Genomic DNA, 19608 nt, shown 5'->3' with positions numbered 1-19608 from the left:
TTAGCAATCACTGCACTTACATGAGGATGTGCACTACTTTATGGTTGTCTCTTTCCTTTATAGTCTAGATACGCTGCTGCCATTAACGTGATGGGGGATGTGCAGCAGCTCCTTCATCACATCATAAGGTGGTAGGCTGCATGAGAGACTGACTTATGGGGAGCTATGTCCCCTCTGATAAACTCACACGTAGTGCAGCTGTGCATGTGATTATACAATACCAGAATAGATTATTTGGTATGTATTCTGTACAGGAATTTAGTATCATTCCTATACTGCCCATTGTACTCGAAGAGCAGGTTCGGGATCATCTGAGGAACCTGAAGGTGCACAAGTCCATGGGTCCTGATGAGATCCATCCGTGGGTCCTGAGGGAACTGGCGGATGAAGTTGCCAAGCCACTGGCTATCGTATTTGAGAAGTCGTGGCGGTCTGGTGAGGTCCCCGATGACTGGAAGAGAGGGAACATAACCCCAATTTTTAAAAAGGGCAATAAGGAAGACCCGGGCAACTACGGGCCGGTCAGCCTCACCTCTGTGCCTGGCAAGGTCATGGAGCAGATTCTTCTGGAAACCATGCTAAGGCACATGGAGAGCAAGGAGGTGGTTGGTGACAGCCAACATGGCTTCACCAAGGGCAGATCGTGCCTGACCAATTTGGTGGCCTTCTATGACAGGGTGACGGCATCGGTGGACAAGGGACGAGCAACTGACATCATCTACCTGGACTTGTGCAAAGCTTTTGACACTGTCCCGCACGACATCCTTCTCTCTAAACTAGAGAAACATGGGTTTGATGGACGGACCACTCGGTGGATAAGGAGTTGGCTGGATGGCCGCACTCAGAGAGTGGTGGTCAAAGGCTCAATGTCCATGTGGAGACCGGTCACGAGTGGCGTCCTTCAGGGGTCCGTGCTGGGCCCGGCCCTGTTCAACATCTTTGTCGGCGACATGGACAGTGGGATAGAGTGCACCCTCAGCAAGTTTGCCGACGACACCAAGTTGTGTGGTGCTGTCAACACGCTGGAAGGGAGGGATGCCATCCAGAGGGACCTTGACAGGCTGGAGAGGTGGGCCTGTGCCAACCTCATGAAGTTCAACCAGGCCAAGTGCAAGGTCCTGCACCTGGGTCATGGCAATCCCAGGCACAAATACAGGCTGGGCAGAGAATGGATTGAGAGCAGCCCTGAGGAGAAGGACTTGGGAATGCTGGTGGATGAGAAGCTTAACATGAGCAGGCAATGCGCCCTTGTGGCCCAGAAGGCCAACCGTATCCTGGGCTGCATCAAGAGGAGCGTGGCCAGCAGGTCGAGGGAGGTGATTCTCCCCCTCTACTCTGCCCTGGTGAGACCCCACCTGGAGTACTGTGTCCAGTTCTGGAGCCCCCAACACAAGAAGGACATGGACCAGTTGGAGAAGGTCCAGAGGAGGGCCACGAAGATGATAAAAGGGCTGGAGCACCTCTCTTATGAGGACAGGCTGAGAGAGTTGGGGCTGTTCAGCCTGGAGAAGAGGAGGCTCCAGGGAGACCTGATAGCGGTCTTCCAGTACCTCAAGGGGGCCTGCAAGAAAGATGGGGAAAGGCTGTTTAGTAGGGCCTGTTGCAATAGGACGAGGGGTAATGGTTTTAAAATAGAGGGAGGTAGATTTAGATTGGAAATTAGGAAAGAATTTTTTACGATGCGAGTTATAGAACACTGGAACAGGTTGCCCAGAAAGGTGGTGGAGGCCCCATCTCTGGAAACGTTCAAGGCCAGGCTGGATGAGGCTCTGAGCAACCTGACCTAGTCAGGGATGTCCCTGCTCCTTGCAGGGGGGTTGGACTAGATGACCTTTGAAGGTCCCTTCCAACCCTAACCATTCTATGATTCTATGATTTTATTTCTTGTGGCTCTCAGTTGGTCCTTCACAGATGTTGACAGTGTGTTTATAATAAATGAAGACAGAAAGCACTCTTATACCAAAATTCAGGGGACAGTTAATTGGATTTATGTAGGCTATTGTTTTCTAAAGTAAAGGGAAAAAAACACCCTCATTCATCTTTTCTGTAGGTTGCAAAGGAATACAAAATTGTCTTATTTCCATTCCTAATTTCCTGTCTAATTTCTTAGGTTGCAAAACCTGTGCCTTTGGGAAGAACAGGTAAAGGTAAAAGTGTACAAGAGGCAGATCTTGGTCAGTATAACTGTTCTTCTATCAGTACACTGAATAATCAACCCAAAATTATCAAGAAACATGCTTTAACAAAAGATAAGGTAAGAACTTAAATACTTGCACTAACCATTTATCTTGAAGTTACTCTGAAGTTTTTAGGGTTACAAGAGTGGGAATTTTGACATCTATCAATAGGGTTTTTTTTTATATATATATATATATATATAGCTGACATAGACTTGTTTTAAAATGTTTAGGTCATTATTAGAAGGGTGAGAAAGGACAGTCATTGGGAACCATTTAGTTTTCAGTTACAGAGTTTTATTTGTAAGGGAAAAAAAAGGTCTGCAAGGTAGTGTCAATTCATGTTGCTTTTGGTTTTGTTGACTGCTTTTCTTTTGATGTCCTCCTAGTTTGTTTCTGGTTGCAGTCACAGGAACTGTAATGCTGGCTCAGAGAGCAGGCAAATCCATGATAGTGCCATCTGAGGGATTAGTTGGTAGTGGGTGTAACTAAAATAGTACAGCCAGCAGAGACTTCTGGACACCGAGAGCACAGTTTCCATGATCCACTTGGCCTTCAGCAGCCCAAGGGCTGGGGAGCTCGGCTCAGCCCATCTTCAGTGCAGCTGCCTGATACAGTTCTTTCTGATGGTAGCAAAAGGGTTCTGCAGAGATGCCAGCCTAACAGAATTGTTTATTTGTATGCATCAGTGTTTAGAGATTAAAAGAACTCTGTAGTAATTAATGTGCATATATATTATTGTTAATGAAATGTGACAAAGGCTCTCATTGTCATTATTGTCATAAAATGTCATTATTTGTCATATACCGTCATTATTAACATTCTTTTTTTTTAATAAGCCTGATTATCCATAGAGGGTTATGTCGCCAACTAGGGTCTTAATAATAGTGTTAATATTGATACATAAAACATGATTACTGAAATGTTTTCAAAATTAAAAAAATAAAATATAGTATGGATTCAATAAACTAGATTAGACAGACTAATATAAAGGAAGCAGCAACTCTGCTTTCAATGAGAATGGATAAAGTGACCTGTGAAGTATATCTGTCTAAATGGTGAGGCTTTGTGATTCTCTGCTACCCCTCCATCTTTTCAGACATGTATTTATCATTATTTTAGTCTTTATTATTATTTTTAGTGTAATGTATCTCTTCTGCAGTAAAACTTCAAAACAAACAGTTGTTGAATTCAATCAGTGTTTGTTGATGTTCTGTGAGTTCAGTTAATCAGTTTGTAAGTTTGCTTGTGAAAATGGGGAGCTTCACAATTTATTACATTTTTAACTGCTGCTTACCTAATACCCCTAAACACTAGCAGTAGTTTCAGACAAGTTCCTCTCCCTCTTCTCTGTAGAGCAAGCAACCTTAACTCAGACAAGAAAGACTCCTAATGCAAAACAGTTTTGGGGGTTTCTAACGATTTTTCTTGGAATTTTATTCTTTTTTTTGCTAAACTGTTCATTTGCTTGTAAGTTTAAGGACTTGAATTATGAAGTCATACATTTAGTGTAGGTTTAAACTCTGTTTAAGAAAATATTGAGGAATATTTTTTCTTTCACGTGCACTTTGTTTGGATTTGAGTTCTTCCTTAAAGTTTAAAACTGACTATGTGCTTGAGGATTCTTCACGAATTGAGTTTAGGTATATATTTAAGGGATAAACTGAACAAAGTTCAGTGCCTAGAAGTTAAGCAGTTAACTGTAGTGCCTACCATTTTGGTACTCATGACCTGGAGTAGGATCCAAAACAAAAACATCCCAGAAACCCTCTCTACCAAATAAGAAGCTACCTAAAGGTAATTAGTAGGAAATACTAAACAGAAAGCCATGTCTAAAATTACACCTTCAGTGCAGCTTAGGCACATGATTAGGTGTGCAGAAGTGTATTTCCCTCCACTTAGGTTCCCTGTTATGGAAGCCATGTGTGAAAGTTAGTTTCTGTAGTTTATTCTGTGAAAGCACTGATGTCAGCTTAACTGATGCTGTGTGTCACTTTGTATGTGTGTTTAAAAGGTATTTTCTTGTTAATGCCAGGAAGTGAAAGATACAAGTGCAGGGCTCCTGACGCTCAAAGGGAATTTCAAGCCTTATTTTAGGAATGTGTCTAGGCTATAGGCTATGAAGTCATGACAATTTAGATTCTTACACCTCATATCTGAGTGAGCCCTACTGGCAGGGTCTGTGCCCTGGTGGGGACCATAAATCCTCTCCTGAATTTGGTCCTAACGCACTGAATACATGTGAAGAAAAAATATAGCAAAATAACCATATAAAAACCTGATAGGAGAAGAGAATGAGACTTAAGTGGAAAAAAAGACATGGTAGAAACAAAGGAAAGAATGGAAAGCAGAAGATGCAGACGCTAGTTGTTACAGGAGTAAAGGCCTAAAACCCAAACTGTTGACGTGAACGGAGGGATTCCTACTAGCATCACTGGAATTTCGATCCAGCTTAGATAAAGGAAAAAGCAAAGGGGAAGGAAAGTTGCTCGCTTCTTTTGGAAAGAAGCCAAACAATAGAAAAGAAGAAAAGAATAATGAATACTTGCAAATCACTTAAAATCACGGCAGCTTTAAGTTGTTGGGATTTTAGTAGTAGTAGTAGTAGTAGTAGTAGTAGTTTTCTGTGGCAGCAATCTTGATAAAATAAAAAAAAACCCAACTTCAGATAATACACAAATTAGCAAACATATGACTAGTGATGCACTTAATTATTTAATTCTAAGACAAATGCCAACAAGGTGAGTTGAATTTTCTTCTAGAGCTGCTCATCAGCTATTGCCTCTGATGGGAGGCTGGGGGACTAGCTTAAACTTGAGAACCTTTTAGAAGCTTAAGTTAGATTAAGTGAATACCCCTTTGAATGTGCCATCCGCAGCTGTTACAAAGTGAATGTCATTAGTTGTGGGCAGTATCGATCCCACAGTAAGTATAATGCTCTTAGCTGACTGGGGTGTAGGTTTCTAATCCTAAATTGGTTTAAAAGGATCTTAAGGGAGATCAAGTAGCTTAAACATGTGAGAGATGGAAAATATAAAATCATAGGTTTAATTTGCTTTGAATTTGTCGTGTTTCAAAAGCTATGTTAGATCGCAGATCTGTTTCCAGTTTTTCCCCTATATTACTGAAATAATAATGCCATAATTTACAGAATCAGTTGAACCAGGAGAGACGGCTTGCCAGAAGAGCTTCCTCGAATGAAGAAGAAAGAAGTCCTGTTATCATGCAGGAAAAAACCAAAAAGCTCGAGCTGGAAGGTAGCTCTGGCGTCCTGTACTCCAAAGACACGACTGCTGACTCCGCTGTAAATGGAAGTCAGACGGACGGCAGTGAGAAGGAAGCCAGCCGCTCTGAAAGCAGCTTTGATGCAGACAGTGAAGCCTCAGAAAGCGAAAGTGCTTCTAAGCAAACAGCTTTCAGCTCGTCCAGCAACACGTCTGGTTTGCATATCAACCACATAAATGTTAAAATGCTGCACAACAAACCAAGTGACAATAATGATGAGATGATTTCCAGTGCCATGTCCAAACTCAGCCTCTGTGATACTATTAAGGAAGATAAAAAATCGAGCCGTGGGGATCCAGCATCAGGTTTATCGAATAATTCCATGTTCTCAGTAGACAAATCCCCCCTATCCCAAACCCCTCAAAATGCTTTTCAGACGCTTTCCCAAAGCTATATAACTAGCTCAAAGGAATGTTCGGTTCAATCCTGCCTTTACCAGTTCACCTCTGTAGAGCTTCTCATGGGGAACAACAAGCTTTTATGTGAGAGCTGCACAGAAAGGAAACAGAAATATCAGAAAAAAGCCAGCTCCACAGGTAAAGTGCTTGTGTCTGTCCGGACACTACAAAATTGTCTCTCAAAACCCGTGTGCTTGCTGCTGTTTCATTGCTCCAGCATTAGCCTCCCCCGTGTGGCTAAACAGGAAATGTCTCCCCAAGCAGAACTTGCTTGTAACAACTTAAAACTTTATCCTACGAAGGCAACTACACTAAATTTTATATCAGAACATAATCGTAGATGTCACTTAGAATTTATTTTGCATCTTTATTTTATGCAAGGTAATTAATTTAAAGATGACCATAAACTGAATAGGCACATTGTTCAATACTAATCTTCGCTGCTGTCTCTGTTCTTTACAATCCTAGAAGCTTTGAAATAAATGCTGTAGGATTCAGCTCTAGCAATTTACATAGTCCAGGAAGTAATGTAATTACGTATGTAAGACGGGCAAAAAAAGATACTTGTAATGAAGAGGGGGAAAAAAACTTACAAAGATTTGTAAGACTGGAGATGAGAGAGAACTACCTTCTTGTGACAGTGTTTTCCTCGATGTTTGTATAGCCCAAGCAGACTGTTAGGGTTCACTGAGTAAGAAAAACAATTTAAATACAGTGAAAATTAAACTTTTAGAAAGGACTGGAGGATTTTTTTTTTTTTATGTATAGTAATTCAGGACTTTAAAAATTAAGCTCTTCTGATCGTTTGTAAATAAAATACAAAGGGAGGTTTTGCAGTAACAAAAAATTGCCTGTTTCCTGTGCATTTATAGATATCTGGAGAGATATAAGTTAAGCATGAGTAAATTCAGAAAAATTAATCAAAAAATAGTATTTTATAATCATTCATTTATCATTATTGAACTGGGAGTAAGTGCTATATAAATATTTTTGGTACCTGGGCACAGTCAAAAATGGAAAAGGAAAATCAGTTCACAACTATTCGTTATTAATGTTTTTCCTTCTAAAACAAAAGATTTAAGAAGTCACCTACTTTTACATGAAATGCTCCATTCTCCCTCAAATGAAATATTTGCATTTGGACAGGTGTAAAACCAGTAAATTAATTAATTTTTTTATTAGGAAAAAAAAATGCAGGTGGCATGTTCCCTTTTAGTGTACAGCTAACCGCTGAGCTACTTTTGGTAAGAGCCCTGGGTTCAGTTCCCTTTGTGCCACAGGGGGACTGGAGTCCACATATCCCAATCTTGTGTGCTCGAGCCAGCAGATTATGAGACACCCTGAAGTAGACACCCCTCCTCAGACCTTTGCCTTAAATAAGCACGAGGTATATAGTCATTCAGAAAGAACTGAAGAATGGAAAATTAATCTCTATCTTAGTGGTTAGGCCATTAGCTTAGATAAAGAGACCTGTGCCTTCCACTTCTTGTTCCATTTATTTCAGGAGAAATGGTTTTAACAGGACAGTTGGGGTCTGTAGTAACAGACAAGGTAGGTATCTCAGTGTGATACTGTACATGCTTCCAACTTTTGGTCTGATTTGCACAGGACAGGCTAAAGTAATACTCAGATTTGGCAGATAATGTTTGTTAAAAACTAGAAAAATGAGAAAACATTTCTATGTTACTCCACAAAATTTCCCTTGCATTTTACTTAACATGTACAAAATCATTGCCACATAGATCTCTTCTGTCAGATGTTTAAAAAATACTTAAGTTCTGTGCGACTGCCTTCACTTTAGAAATTATTTTGATATTCATAAATACAGAAAAGAAAATGGAAGGTGTCTACACAAATGCTCGGAAACAGCTGCTGATTTCTTCAGTTCCTGCTATTCTTATTCTCCATCTGAAAAGATTCCACCAGGTAAAAGGCCAAAACCTTCTTGTATATTCCTTTGCCCCCCTGGTGGACACTCAGTTCTTTAAGTGTCGTTGTGCATATTGATATCTGCTTTGTATATGGAGAACTGGCAGAATCACTATTTGAAACATGCTTATAGTTTTTTTTTGACTGTCTGATATGTTCAAAATGTATTTAGCCATTCAGATGTATCCAGGGAAACCTGTTACGTGTCCATCATGCTTACGTGTAGCAGGCACTGTATTGAAAACATAACAAAGAATGTTTAAATCAGTTACCATCTTATTCTTGGTTTTGTTTTATTTTAATAGTATAGTAATACACCTTGGTTTTAAAAAGCTTCCTAGTAAAAATACTTATTTTACAGTCTTTTTTTTTTTTTTCCTGTTCCTTTGAAGGCTGGTTTGAGTCTACGGAAAGTAAATAGGCATGTGGATTTCCCCCTGATCTTAGACTTAGCACCATTTTGTGCTATATCTTGCAAGGTACCCATTTCAAATCTTTATTTTTATTGTACTTCAGCAGTTGTTGTCCTGAGCACAAGGTAAATTGCATTGACGATTATGATGTTTACTATTTTTTCCTTTCCTAGAGAAATTATAGAGTGAATGTTTTCAAATAGTATCCCGAGATCAGAACTGTAACTAATTGAAATTCCATTCATATTAAGAATATCACGGATGTTAACTCGTATGAGTTAAGCTGTGGTGCCCCGATGGTGTTAGTGCATCTAACAGCTTTAAGGACAAGTATTGCTGCTTCCATGGTAACTAAATTCAATTAATAGACTACTGAGTATTTTTAATATATGTATTCCACCATTGGAAATGCTTTAGATGTCTGTTTGCTTCTTTTAAAGTAATACTGCTGATAGCTAATTAAGATATCTGTAAAATTAATCATGAAATAATTTTTTTGTTTTCTGTGTTTCTGGGAATGCAGAATGTTACGGATGGTGCAAGAGTGCTATACAGTCTTTACGGAATAGTGGAGCACAGTGGGTCAATGAGAGGTGGTCATTATGCAGCATACGTGAAAGTCAGGACACCTTCCAAGAAATTACTAGAGCATATTTCTACCACTAAAAATGTTCTGGGTATGTACAAGCAGAGCCTCCTTTCTTTGTGAGTGAAACCAAAAGCAACCACTGGCTACAGCTCCTTATCCTTAAGGGGATTTATAGCAAATAATTGCTTTATCTCAGAATATTCTATTCTTTTTTTTTGTGTCCAGAAACACAGCTTCTTTTGCTTCTGTATTTCAGGTTTAAAAGAAGCCATGGGAGCATCAGGAGGACAGTGGGTGTATGTTAGTGATGCCCATGTTCAGATGGTTCCAGAATCAAGAGTACTAAATGCACAAGCATATCTACTTTTTTATGAAAGATTATTACTATAATTCTCAACAGTTTAATTTAAAAGATGGTAGTCATTATTTAGTTTATCTTATTTAAAGCTGCAGTGGTAAGAGTACCTGTAAATATTGTGCCTTTATCTTGTAGAGAATTTATCATACGTTGACTCTGAAGTTCAGTCAAGCTGTTATAAATATCTGAATGGTTCTCTTAAAGTACGCACTTTGCCAAACATTTAAAGTTCCTGGATTCATTAAAATACAGTACTGTTAGAATGTAAGATGATGTCCTATCCTACTGAGGTCTATGGAAAGTTCTTCATGTTAACAAAGATAAGCTTTCACCTATAGTTCCTAGAGCAGTTGAGAATAAAAATACTGATAGCATTAAGTGCCTGGATTTGCTGGTGTACAATAATAGTATAAAGTATTTCAGTTTTTTGCGATCTAGTCCAGATCCTTCCCGTCACTGGGCTGGATGTGACGTGTAGTAATTGGAAAGCACAGTGCTTCCAGAATGGCACAACAGCGGCTATCTCTGGGTAATGCTGCAGTGCACTTTCCTGACAGAGCTGGGAATAGACTGGGAAAATAGTGTCTACAAAGTGACAGCAAGCCCTCCAATACCCAGTACCCCTTCAGCTGTCTCCAGCTGGCACTGGTATAGAAATGTACTCCTGTTTTAATAGAAATATATACTTGGTGTGCATACGTATATCCTCTGATATATACACATGTGTGTATATATATGTGCACGCCATAAATCCATCAATATATATTGTCATTTCTCCTATTAGGAAAGAGAATTGCAAATACTTCTGTATTTAGTAAATTTTCAACTTCATAATTATGACAATGTACAGCGTATAATCTTATGTATGAATACGTATGGGGTTTAAGTGTAACTGGGTAATTCTGTTACTTTTGGTTCTAAACATGAATTTGTTTATCTGTTCCTGAATATTTTTCTCACAGGAGTAATAAACTATAAATTATTTTTGCACTGTATGTGTGAGTTGGACAGTAAATGATGACTTTTGCCCTCTGATACGTGTCTGGACTTCCCTTTGTCATCAGTGGAGGACAGCACGTGTCCTAGTGGCAGAACTTGTTTCTGTATCCTGTTTGACTGCCCTGCTTTGAGTTGTTACTTCTTTTGGTAATTTGTCATGTCCACCTCAGAGAGTAATAGACACATTTTGAGGTCAAAATCTGATGACTGCTTTGAAGCTATGTGATGATTAATTTCTTTAATAAGCAGTTACTTAAATACAAATTACTTCTGTAAGAGTTCCATCCTGTCCAATTTGCTCTTTGTCAGAGAAAAGGCTATGTTTATTTCTGCTTAGTATTTTCATTTATGGAAATGTTTTTTGGTGAAAAAACCCGATGTTCCTATTTCTATCTTTACCACGTGTCATACCTACTTGCACATCTTTCCTATTCTCTAGTTCTGTTTCAGAGCTTCATCCCACCTGCATTCACTCTTTTGCGTAAGAAAACAGCAACACCTGCCATAGTTGCATTTGCTGAAACCACTGAGGTATATTTTATAGCCACGTTACTTGCACATACTTGTGCACACACTAAGGATCGTTAGGCCATGCAGCTGATTCTGATAACAGAGTGAGCCCCTGGTCACACAGGATTTTATTTTCTGAAGGAGAATCCTCTGTTAAAGTCACAATTAGGCTAAGCATTTTCGCCAACACAATCATTTTTTTCCCTCTAGAGATTAAAATTGTCTGTTTACCCCAAGTAGTAAAACTTGGCGAAACCCAGCAGCAGTCAGCTTTAGCTATCTGTATTCGTACCAAACACATCTTAACCTGAGTCTACACTAATAAAGAAAAAAAAAAATCATGTTTAGACTAGAGTTGGTTAAAATATATTCTTTTGCCGCCTTATCTTCCCATACCTGTCATCCACCTACATGTAATGAAAAAAAAGGTTAACACCTTTATGTGAGATAGCCATCACTGTTACACCTGAATGAGTCTTCCTGAGCTGAAATAAAAAGCAATGTTAGCAGCAACTCCAGTAAGTTCAGAGTCAGGACAGGTATGAAAATATTAGAGAAGGAAACATTCTCTAAAAATGAGGGCAATAGGTGAAGTTACAGCTTTAGAATGAAGAATTGATGACTAATGTGAGATGTCATACACAATTTTAGAAGCAAGTCACACTCAGTGTGTCCTTCAAGATACAGGGGTTTTTCTGAGGCAAAATTTGACTCCAAAGCAAGTGATTGTAAATAAATATGCATACTGAAGACCTGTTATAGTTCCCTATCAGGAATTGCAAGAGAAAGTCAGAGTGTTCCTGAAAAACAGGGGTTTGCATCCTATATTTGCTAAAATGTTAAACGTGATTTTAGAGGCTATTTGCAGAGTCTAGGAATGCTTAGTTTCCTGATGCGCACACTCTACTGAAAAGCTGTGGGTTTTCAGAATTTAACTGAAAGACTCCAAAGTTTAAGACTCTCCCTAAAAGATCTGTTACCAGACAAAAAAAAAAAAATCTTTTCAGGCCTACAGCATCTACTCTTCATAGAGCTAAACCACACCTTGTTGCTGTTGGTTTTGGTTTTTTGTTTTGTTTTGTTTTGTTTTTTTTCAGGGAAGGTGGTTTTGTGGGATTTTTTTTGTTTTGGTTTGGTTTTGGTTTTTTTTTCAGAGAAAATGGAGTAGCCTGCTTTTTCATTTGAAATCTTCAGAAACATCTTTGTCTTTGTCCCACCCTTCCCTTCTCATGAAGTCACCACTGTTTTCTTCATCAGCCGCATCTGTTCTTTATGTTTTGAGGTCTCCGTGTGCCTCTGTGACAATTTTCATGCCTTTTCTTTCATTGATCCTTAACCACAACATACTTTTTCCCAGTCCCATCACTTGTATTTATTCTGTGAACTAGTAAAACTCTTACCAGAAGAGCTACTGTCAGTATGGCCTTGCCTCTCCCTACCACCACACTGGCTCTACCTACGGATGGCAACACAGGTACCTGAGAAAAGCTGTGACTCCTGAGCAGCTCTATCCTGACCAGTCACAAGACAGTGCCTTTAAAATAATGAGCAAGTATCAGTAATTAATGTATGATAAGTGCTTGAGTTGCATATGGACAACTGGAACCCCCTACAAAAATTTCCTCAGAGGAGAGACATCAACAAAGAGGGCTCTATCAGCTAAAGAGTTAGTCCAGACTATGCAGTCTTTCTCCTCAGAAAGAACTTTGTTATCTTTGGGTTTATATACTATTTATACTAAACACGGCAAAAAGCGATGAGGAGAAGAATTATTACACTAACCTATCTACCAATACAGTGCAGACACCATGTTTGTATAAGCCTGTTCTCTCAAGAGTGGGCTTTAAATACTTGGTGGTGAAGGAAAAAATCAAACAAACCCAAAACTCCTCTGCCCAAAATATATGCAGTGTCTTTGTTTAGAAAATTCAATCCGTGCAGTCTGCCAAACCTCCCTCCCCTATTCCCATCTGCGCCCTCTGTGTGTATCAATGAAGTGCTCTTGCTCACAGATTTCAAGTGGTAGCAGGTGACAGTGGTTTATAAATTCATTAAAATGTTGACATTCTTAACTTCACCATTTGCTTCTCTTTGGACTTCTTTTTTTATACTAACACAAAATCATAAAGGGACATGAAATTACATATCTACATTCTCAACCCATTATACAACTCTTATTTGAACATGTTAGTAACAAACTAAGCTTTGAAAGGAATAATTTATTGAGAAACTTTTAAGATGTATTAAAATGGGGACAAAGAAAGCATTTGAAAACAACTTTTATGTTAGCAAAAATTAGCAAATCCAATTTTAATTTAAAAGTGTCAGCATACATCACAGAACAGCTTCACAGCAGCCCTGATAAAACAAAACTTTGATATTCTTCAGTTTTCATCAGCTGGAAATGTTTTTGCTGTGCCCTGTACACATTTATGTGTTTGTACAAAGTTTATGTATCTATGTGAAAGAGATGCCACTAATTTTCAGTAGAACCATTTCGGTCTAATTATTTTTAAATGGATTATTTCTGTATCTACTTATTTACTGTGTCTTAGGATGTCTTTTTGCCAGCTGTTTTAGCTGTTTGTACCTCTCCCGTTGGTGCAGAAATAAACTGCAGAAACAGTGGGAAGGTGATTATTCAAAATCTATTTTTAGAAAACAGATTATAAAATAGGTTTTCAGACAGAAGTCTGTTAGTGCAAGTCAAAACACTTCCTTTGCACAACATTTATATAAAAAGTCTAAGTCAATTTCTTTGTTGTAATAAAACAATTGCAATGCACTGTAAGTTCTTTAAGACTACTTGGTATACATTCCATATATAAAAAGTTATAAATACTTCTGTCTTCATTGATAATAGTAGAAAAACTACTTTTTAAGTGTCAAGAACATTTCTTACATCTATTGCAGCCTCCAATATTTTTCTAGTACAAAATATAAAGGTGCAGTACTGCTTTTAAAAGAAAACAGAAAAGCATTTCTTTTGAGTAGGCTTATGACTTCTTAACACTCACCTCACTGCTTTGCTAGGTTAGTTTTTTTGGTTTTGAGCTGTGTAACCTGGGGATCGTTACAGGGAACTCTGTAATGAAGCCACCATGTCAATGGCAGCAATTCCCTATTCAGCCATTTTACAGAGTTCTGATTCTACTGTCATTTATGCATGGGGATAATCCCCGATATGTTGACATGTGCTTGCACTTACAGAAAAGACAATCCAAGTAATCAAAAAACTTGTTTTTCAGTCTGAAATACTTGTGAGCAATAAATCAAGGATATTAAAAGTTTCATCTTGTTTTCATTTCATTAATTTTCTTATTTTTTATCTGTTTGTATTAATAGTCTAACTTTTTACTCTGCAGGTATTCAAATAACAAATAGTATTTTTAGAATTTTACTTACAGTACTGAGATGTTGTACACTTTATTTGTAGCTTTCTAATTCCCAACCTTACCAAATAAACAGGGTCTTAAATGCAGACTGTATTTAAAAACAAAACAAAAGTTTGATCAGTTTTCCAATCTATCCTAAGTGCTTTCACAAGTTTCTCAGACTAAAGCTGGTATCTGTCTTCTGTTAATTTTGTCTTTGCATCTGTGGTATATATTATTTGACAAATGTATAAATAAAACATCCAACCATTCGGAAAACTATATTGTTTAAATACAAGCTGTATGTTGTACAACTGAGTTCACAAAGCTTCCATTTTTTTTTCCCACCTGAAGAGAGAATATTTTTTCCTTTTATCTTGGGTCACAACTTCACTGCACTTAGAAGAGCTACCCAGAGATAAGTCCACATTCTTGAGCATTTAAGTTACACCGCTTGTGTCCCCCTGCCTTACCATCTGTGGCATAGGTCATAGATTAAGAGACAGAGTTGGTTCCCTTTACAAGAACAGAATTTCAGTAGTAGCTTAAAGCTTGTGCATCCATCAAGTACCACTCCAGGGTTCCAGCTGTGCGTCCATTGAAGCTGGACAGGCTTAAAACTTCCAGAACACTTCTGTCCATGGAAAGCATTCTTGGTACAGCTATTCCTTGCGACACAAAGAGGCCAAAGTCTAGAACACTTCAGTTAACAGAAATCTGTAGCATAAGTGGCATCAACAAATCTTACAATGAAATAATTACATGAAGCACAAGTTTCTTGAAGCTTTCTGCAGATTTATAAAAGTTAATTTGATACGTTAGTCCATGTGGGTATTAATGTTACTTTATCCAATGATCGAGAGATTATGGATGTTTTAGGCATTACATCAGATGACGCTAAAGAAAGGAAAGGAAGTGATCATAGTGGTAAATAATGTGCTAGCTAACTAAAACCTCTGTTCCACAAAAGGCAGTGCAATCACTAAGTCCTTGCCTAGTGAATCAACCCTAATGTCAATACAAGAAGAGCTGTTTTACAAGGGTGATTTTGTTTTCTCTTCATACATTAAAATACAGTGATAATTTCAAAACAATTCTCATGATAACTTAAAATTGGGATATTCTCAATAAACTGCTTAAAGAATTGTCCTGCTCCACCAATGCTCCAGATATGCATACGCTGACCTTGACTTACACCTTGCAGCTATACAACGTCTAAGTTACTTCTGTATTCCAGTGCAGTATCATTACCCAGCGTTACATCCACTTAACGAAGCAGCTTTACATGCTCCTGCATATAGGTTCCACCTCCGCGCTGGCGGCTGTGATCATACTGTCTGCCTAGCAGTTACCTGCGGAGGCCACGCAGCCGATAAGCCTCCCGTGGGTTCCCTCACACCAACGCACGCAGGCGGGAAGGGGAACCCCGGTTGCTTCCCACCGCTCCCCGCTGCGGCCAGGCCTCAGAGAGGCCTCTGGGGTGCCCTGCGCTTGGCAGGGCGATGCGGGCCGAGGGAGAACGGGCCCCCCTGCGGGGCCTCGCCGACGGCACAAGGCTGCCGGGCGGGGCGGCAGGGCCCCGGCGCCCCTCAGTGGCGGCCGTCGGCGGGGCGGTGCCGCCGGGCGGAGTCTCTCTCCCCGCGCAGGGGGAGGCGGGCGGCAGCGCGGCCCCGCCTTCCTCCCCCGCCGTGGCTGCCATGGAGAGCGGGGAGCGACAGGAACTTGTGTGGCTGCCCTCAGGAAAGATGGCGGCGGCGGGGCGTTGCCCGCGGTCGGCCGCTTCCCGCCCGAGGGAGGGGGAAGGGAGGTGCCGCCCGCCCGCGAGCCCTTAGTAAAGATGGTGGCGAGAAGCGTTCGCATGCTCCAGGCAAGGGTCACCACCGTGACGAGTTTTACTTCCGGGTGAGCGCCAGTAGGCGCCATATTGTCTTGTTCGTGAAGACGAGGAGCGAAAGAAGGGAGAAAGCGGCCGCGGAGCGGTAGCAGCGGCAACGCCTGCGGCGGGAGGCGGGGGAGAGTGTAAGTAGCGGGGCAGGCTGCGCTCGCCAGCGCTCTCGGGGGCCGGCGGGTGTCGAGCTGACCCGATCTTCCCCTTCGCTCCTCCTCCTCCTCCCCCAGCCGAGGCGAGCCGGGAGGCGTTGAAGGGTGTCGCGGCGGCAGCGCCTCGCCGGGCGTGAGGAGCCGGCGGCGCCGCGCTGCCCCGAGCGGAAACCGCCGGCCTGGACGAGAAGGGAAGACTCTAGCTCCTCGCCCTCCCCCGCCGCCCGGCTGGCCCGCTGCGCATGCGCGGCGGGGGGACGAGGGGCGGCCGGCGCTGGGGAGCCATCGGGACCCCGTCTGGCCCAGCGCGCATGCGCTGCCGCTCCGCTGTGGGGGGTCCTCGGTGGCCGCCGGGGACGAGTCCCGTTACCGGCCAGTGCGCATGCTCCAGGGCCGCGCGGGGGGCTTGAGGCCTCCTCTACCGGGGGTGAAGCCGCCATGGGCGCCGCTGGCCCTGCGGGGTGAGCGGGAGAGGCCCCGTGAGCAGCGCACGTACGCAGGCCGGCTGGGGGAGCGCGCCGCTGGCCCCGGACCCGCCGGCGGAAGGCTGCTCCGGGCCGGAACAGTAACGCCCCTCGACGCGCAGCCGGGGAATATCTACTTACTCAGCCAGTAACCTAGTTAGGAAGCAACACGTGCGCCAGGATTTGGTGGTTGACGGTGTGGACAGCCTGGCTCCTGCAGATGGAATGTCTTTGTGGGATATTTGTGCTGTTCCGTGGCTATTCTCACGGGCTTGTTCCACTGGAGGGCTCCAGAGAACTAAAATTAACAATATCTTCAGGTGCAGCAACGTTTGTAAGGTATCTGAACCTGTTTCAGTAGCTTGACAAAGGCTGGATGTTTCTAAATTGATCTTTAAACAGACCACAGGTTTGCAAGGCTTTTTACATTAAGCACTTATCCAGGCAGATTATCAGTACCTTTTCAGATAGTCCCACAAAGCTCAGTGTTAAACTAAACTTGGATGAGATATGCTGGGCTTTACACTTAAGGATGGGGCCACGAAAGTGGCCAGAGTGCTGGAACACCTCTCCTCTGATGAAAGGTTGAGGGAGTTGGAGCTGTTCAACCTGGAGAAGAGACGGCTCCAGGGAGACCTTAGAGCAGCCTTCCAGTACCTAAAGGGGGCCTACAGGAAAGATGGAGAGACACTTCTTAACAGGGCATGTAGTGACAGGACAAGAGGCAACGGTTTTAAACTGAAAGGGAGTAAGTAGCTTTAGACTGGACATAAGGAAGAAATCTTTTTATGATAAGGGTGGTGAGACACTGGAACAGGTTTCCCAGAGATGATGTGAGTGCCCCATTATTAGAAGTATTCAAGATATTTGTGCACCGTCAGCAAGTTCGCCGATGACACCAAGCTGTGTGGTGCCGTCAACACACTGGAAGGGAGGGATACCATCCAGAGGGACCTTGACAGGCTGGAGAGGTGGGCTCGTGCCAACCTCATGAAGTTCAGTCAGGCCAAGTGCAAGGTCCTGCACCTGGGTCATGGCAATCCCAGGCACAAATACAGGCTGGGCAGAGAATGGATTGAGAGCAGCCCTGAGGAGAAGGACTTGGGAGTGCTGGTGGACGAGAAGCTCAACATGAGCCGGCAATGCGCCCTTGCGGCCCAGAAGGCCAACCGCATCCTGGGCTGCATCAAGAGGAGCGTGGCCAGCAGGTCGAGGGAGGTGATTCTGCCCCTCTACTCTGCCGTGGTGAGACCCCACCTGGAGTACTGTGTCCAGTTCTGGAGCCCCCAACATAAGAAGGACATGGACCAGCTGGAGAAGGTCCAGAGGATGGCCACGAAGATGATCAGAGGGCTGGAGCACCTTTCCTATGAGGACAGGCTGAGAGAGTTGGGGCTGTTCAGTCTGGAGAAGAGGAGGCTCCGGGGAGACCTGATAGCGGTCTTCCAGTACCTCAAGGGGGCCTACAAGAAAGATGGGGAAAGGCTGTTTAGTAGGGCCTGTTGTGGTAGGATGAGGGGTAATGGTTTTAAAATAGAGATTTAGATTGGAAATTAGGAAAGAATTTTTTACAATGCGAGTTGTAGAACACTGGAACAGGTTGCCCAGAGAGGTGGTGGATGCCCCATCCCTGGAAATGTTCAAGGCCAGGCTGGATGAGGCTCTGAGCAACCTGATCTAGTTGGGGATGTCCCTGCTCCTTGCAGGGGGGTTGGACTAGATGACCTTTGAAGGTCCCTTCCAACCCTAACCATTCTATGATTCTATGAAGATCAGGCTGGACAGGGCTTTGAGCAACGTGGTCTAGTGGAAGATGTCCCTGCCCACAGCAGGGAGGTTGGAACTAGATGATCTTTAAGGTCCCTTCTGACCAAAACCATTAGATGATTCTATGATATGCTACCCCAGCTGAAATTTTCCAAGTTTCTGAAACAAATTGCTATACAGAGTATTCAGCCACCTTGGTGGTTGTTGGTGTCTTCTCTTCAGTCATACCTGTACATGTTTGTATGCAGAGAGTCTTTATTGAAAGGTGTGGGATACAGGGAGCAAGGGATGCTCTAAAGGATTTGTTTTAAGGCAAAGGGTCAGCCACCTTTTAAGGATGAGGAATGGTAGTCTTCAAAGCATAAGGCATGTCTACCAGCAGACAATATTCAAGCATCATTTCGCAAATGTAGGGTTACGAATGACAGTCCAGTCCAGCTGAATAGGAGTAAGAAACCCTTTTCAAATTCTGAAGTCGGGACGCACTGAGAGATAGTGCCTCTCGCGGAGGTGACAGATGCTGCTGCTCCCCCGATTGTAGAACACAGCGGGAACTGGGAGCCTCGGCTTTGGCCAGGGACAAGTTGCTGGCATTACTGACAATTCAGTGACAAATCAGAAGACAAGCTACTGATTTCTAGTTTGTCTGGGGTAGCAGCAAACCTTGTGTCATCTCCACTGTTACGCCATTATGAGACTTCCTGTATTGTCTTTGTCACATGTGACATGCAAACTCCTGCTCTGAAAGAGTGGTTTCTCCACTTTTGGGCTCAGAGGTATTGCAGGGCTTAAGAGTCCACAAATCTAGCACAGTTGCACAAATTTTTAGTGGATGGCTCTCCATCAGGTGAAAGGAGTGGTAGAAAAGGAGTCTTAATCGTATTTGATTTTCAGTTAGGTCCAGGATTATGCAAAGATATTACAGAGACAGGAATGTCCAGTCTCCCTTCTTTTCATGACTGAGGTACATGATGATCATAAGTCTGCCTTTGGCAACAAATAATACTGTGGGTAGGTTTTATTTGACATTCTTACTTTCATCACTAGCTGATCTCTCTTCCTTAAGTGATAACTGTATTTATCATTGAGAGTAGTATCTGCTCATGGGCAGTGAGGAATAGTTGTTTGATTAGTTATTGGTACTATTCATTTTTTATACAGAGCATGTTCATCAAGGAGGATGTTGCAGATGGACAGTTCCCTTCAGAAAAAAAAATATTGCTGTGTTACATGGCTAATTGAAAATCTAGCATGAAGTCTTCCAGTGGAATGATACCTGCAAAAAATAATCGAATCGGACATTTT

At 42.1% G+C, this 19608-nt stretch overlaps 2 protein-coding genes across 5 annotated transcripts in view; both read left to right on the top strand.

The window, feature by feature from the left end:
- Positions 1-10144, top strand: part of USP45 (ubiquitin specific peptidase 45) — a 56413-nt gene extending 46269 nt beyond the window's left edge. For both annotated transcript variants that reach the window (XM_086744399.1, XM_086744398.1), the window contains 6 exons: positions 2111-2254; positions 5329-5998; positions 7689-7786; positions 8182-8268; positions 8726-8879; positions 9048-10144. In XM_086744399.1, coding sequence (XP_086600525.1) covers positions 2111-2254; positions 5329-5998; positions 7689-7786; positions 8182-8268; positions 8726-8879; positions 9048-9181 — 1287 coding nt within the window. In that variant the 3' untranslated portion in view covers positions 9182-10144. The remainder of the gene's footprint in view (positions 1-2110; positions 2255-5328; positions 5999-7688; positions 7787-8181; positions 8269-8725; positions 8880-9047) is intronic.
- Positions 10145-15884: 5740 nt separating this feature from the next.
- Positions 15885-19608, top strand: part of PNISR (PNN interacting serine and arginine rich protein) — a 31297-nt gene continuing 27573 nt past the window's right edge. The window contains exon 1 of one of the 3 annotated variants that reach the window (XM_086743309.1): positions 15885-16051. The gene's annotated coding sequence lies outside the window, so the exon portion shown is untranslated. The remainder of the gene's footprint in view (positions 16052-19608) is intronic. The other 2 variants (XM_086743308.1, XM_086743310.1) reach the window with 2 other exon arrangements.

The sequence above is a fragment of the Chlamydotis macqueenii genome, chromosome 3 (genome assembly GCF_036417535.1).
Source record: "Chlamydotis macqueenii isolate bChlMac1 chromosome 3, bChlMac1.mat, whole genome shotgun sequence".
NCBI lineage: Eukaryota > Metazoa > Chordata > Aves > Otidiformes > Otididae > Chlamydotis > Chlamydotis macqueenii.
Note: the sequence above shows the minus strand (reverse complement) of the source record. Positions and strands in the feature narration are given on the sequence as shown.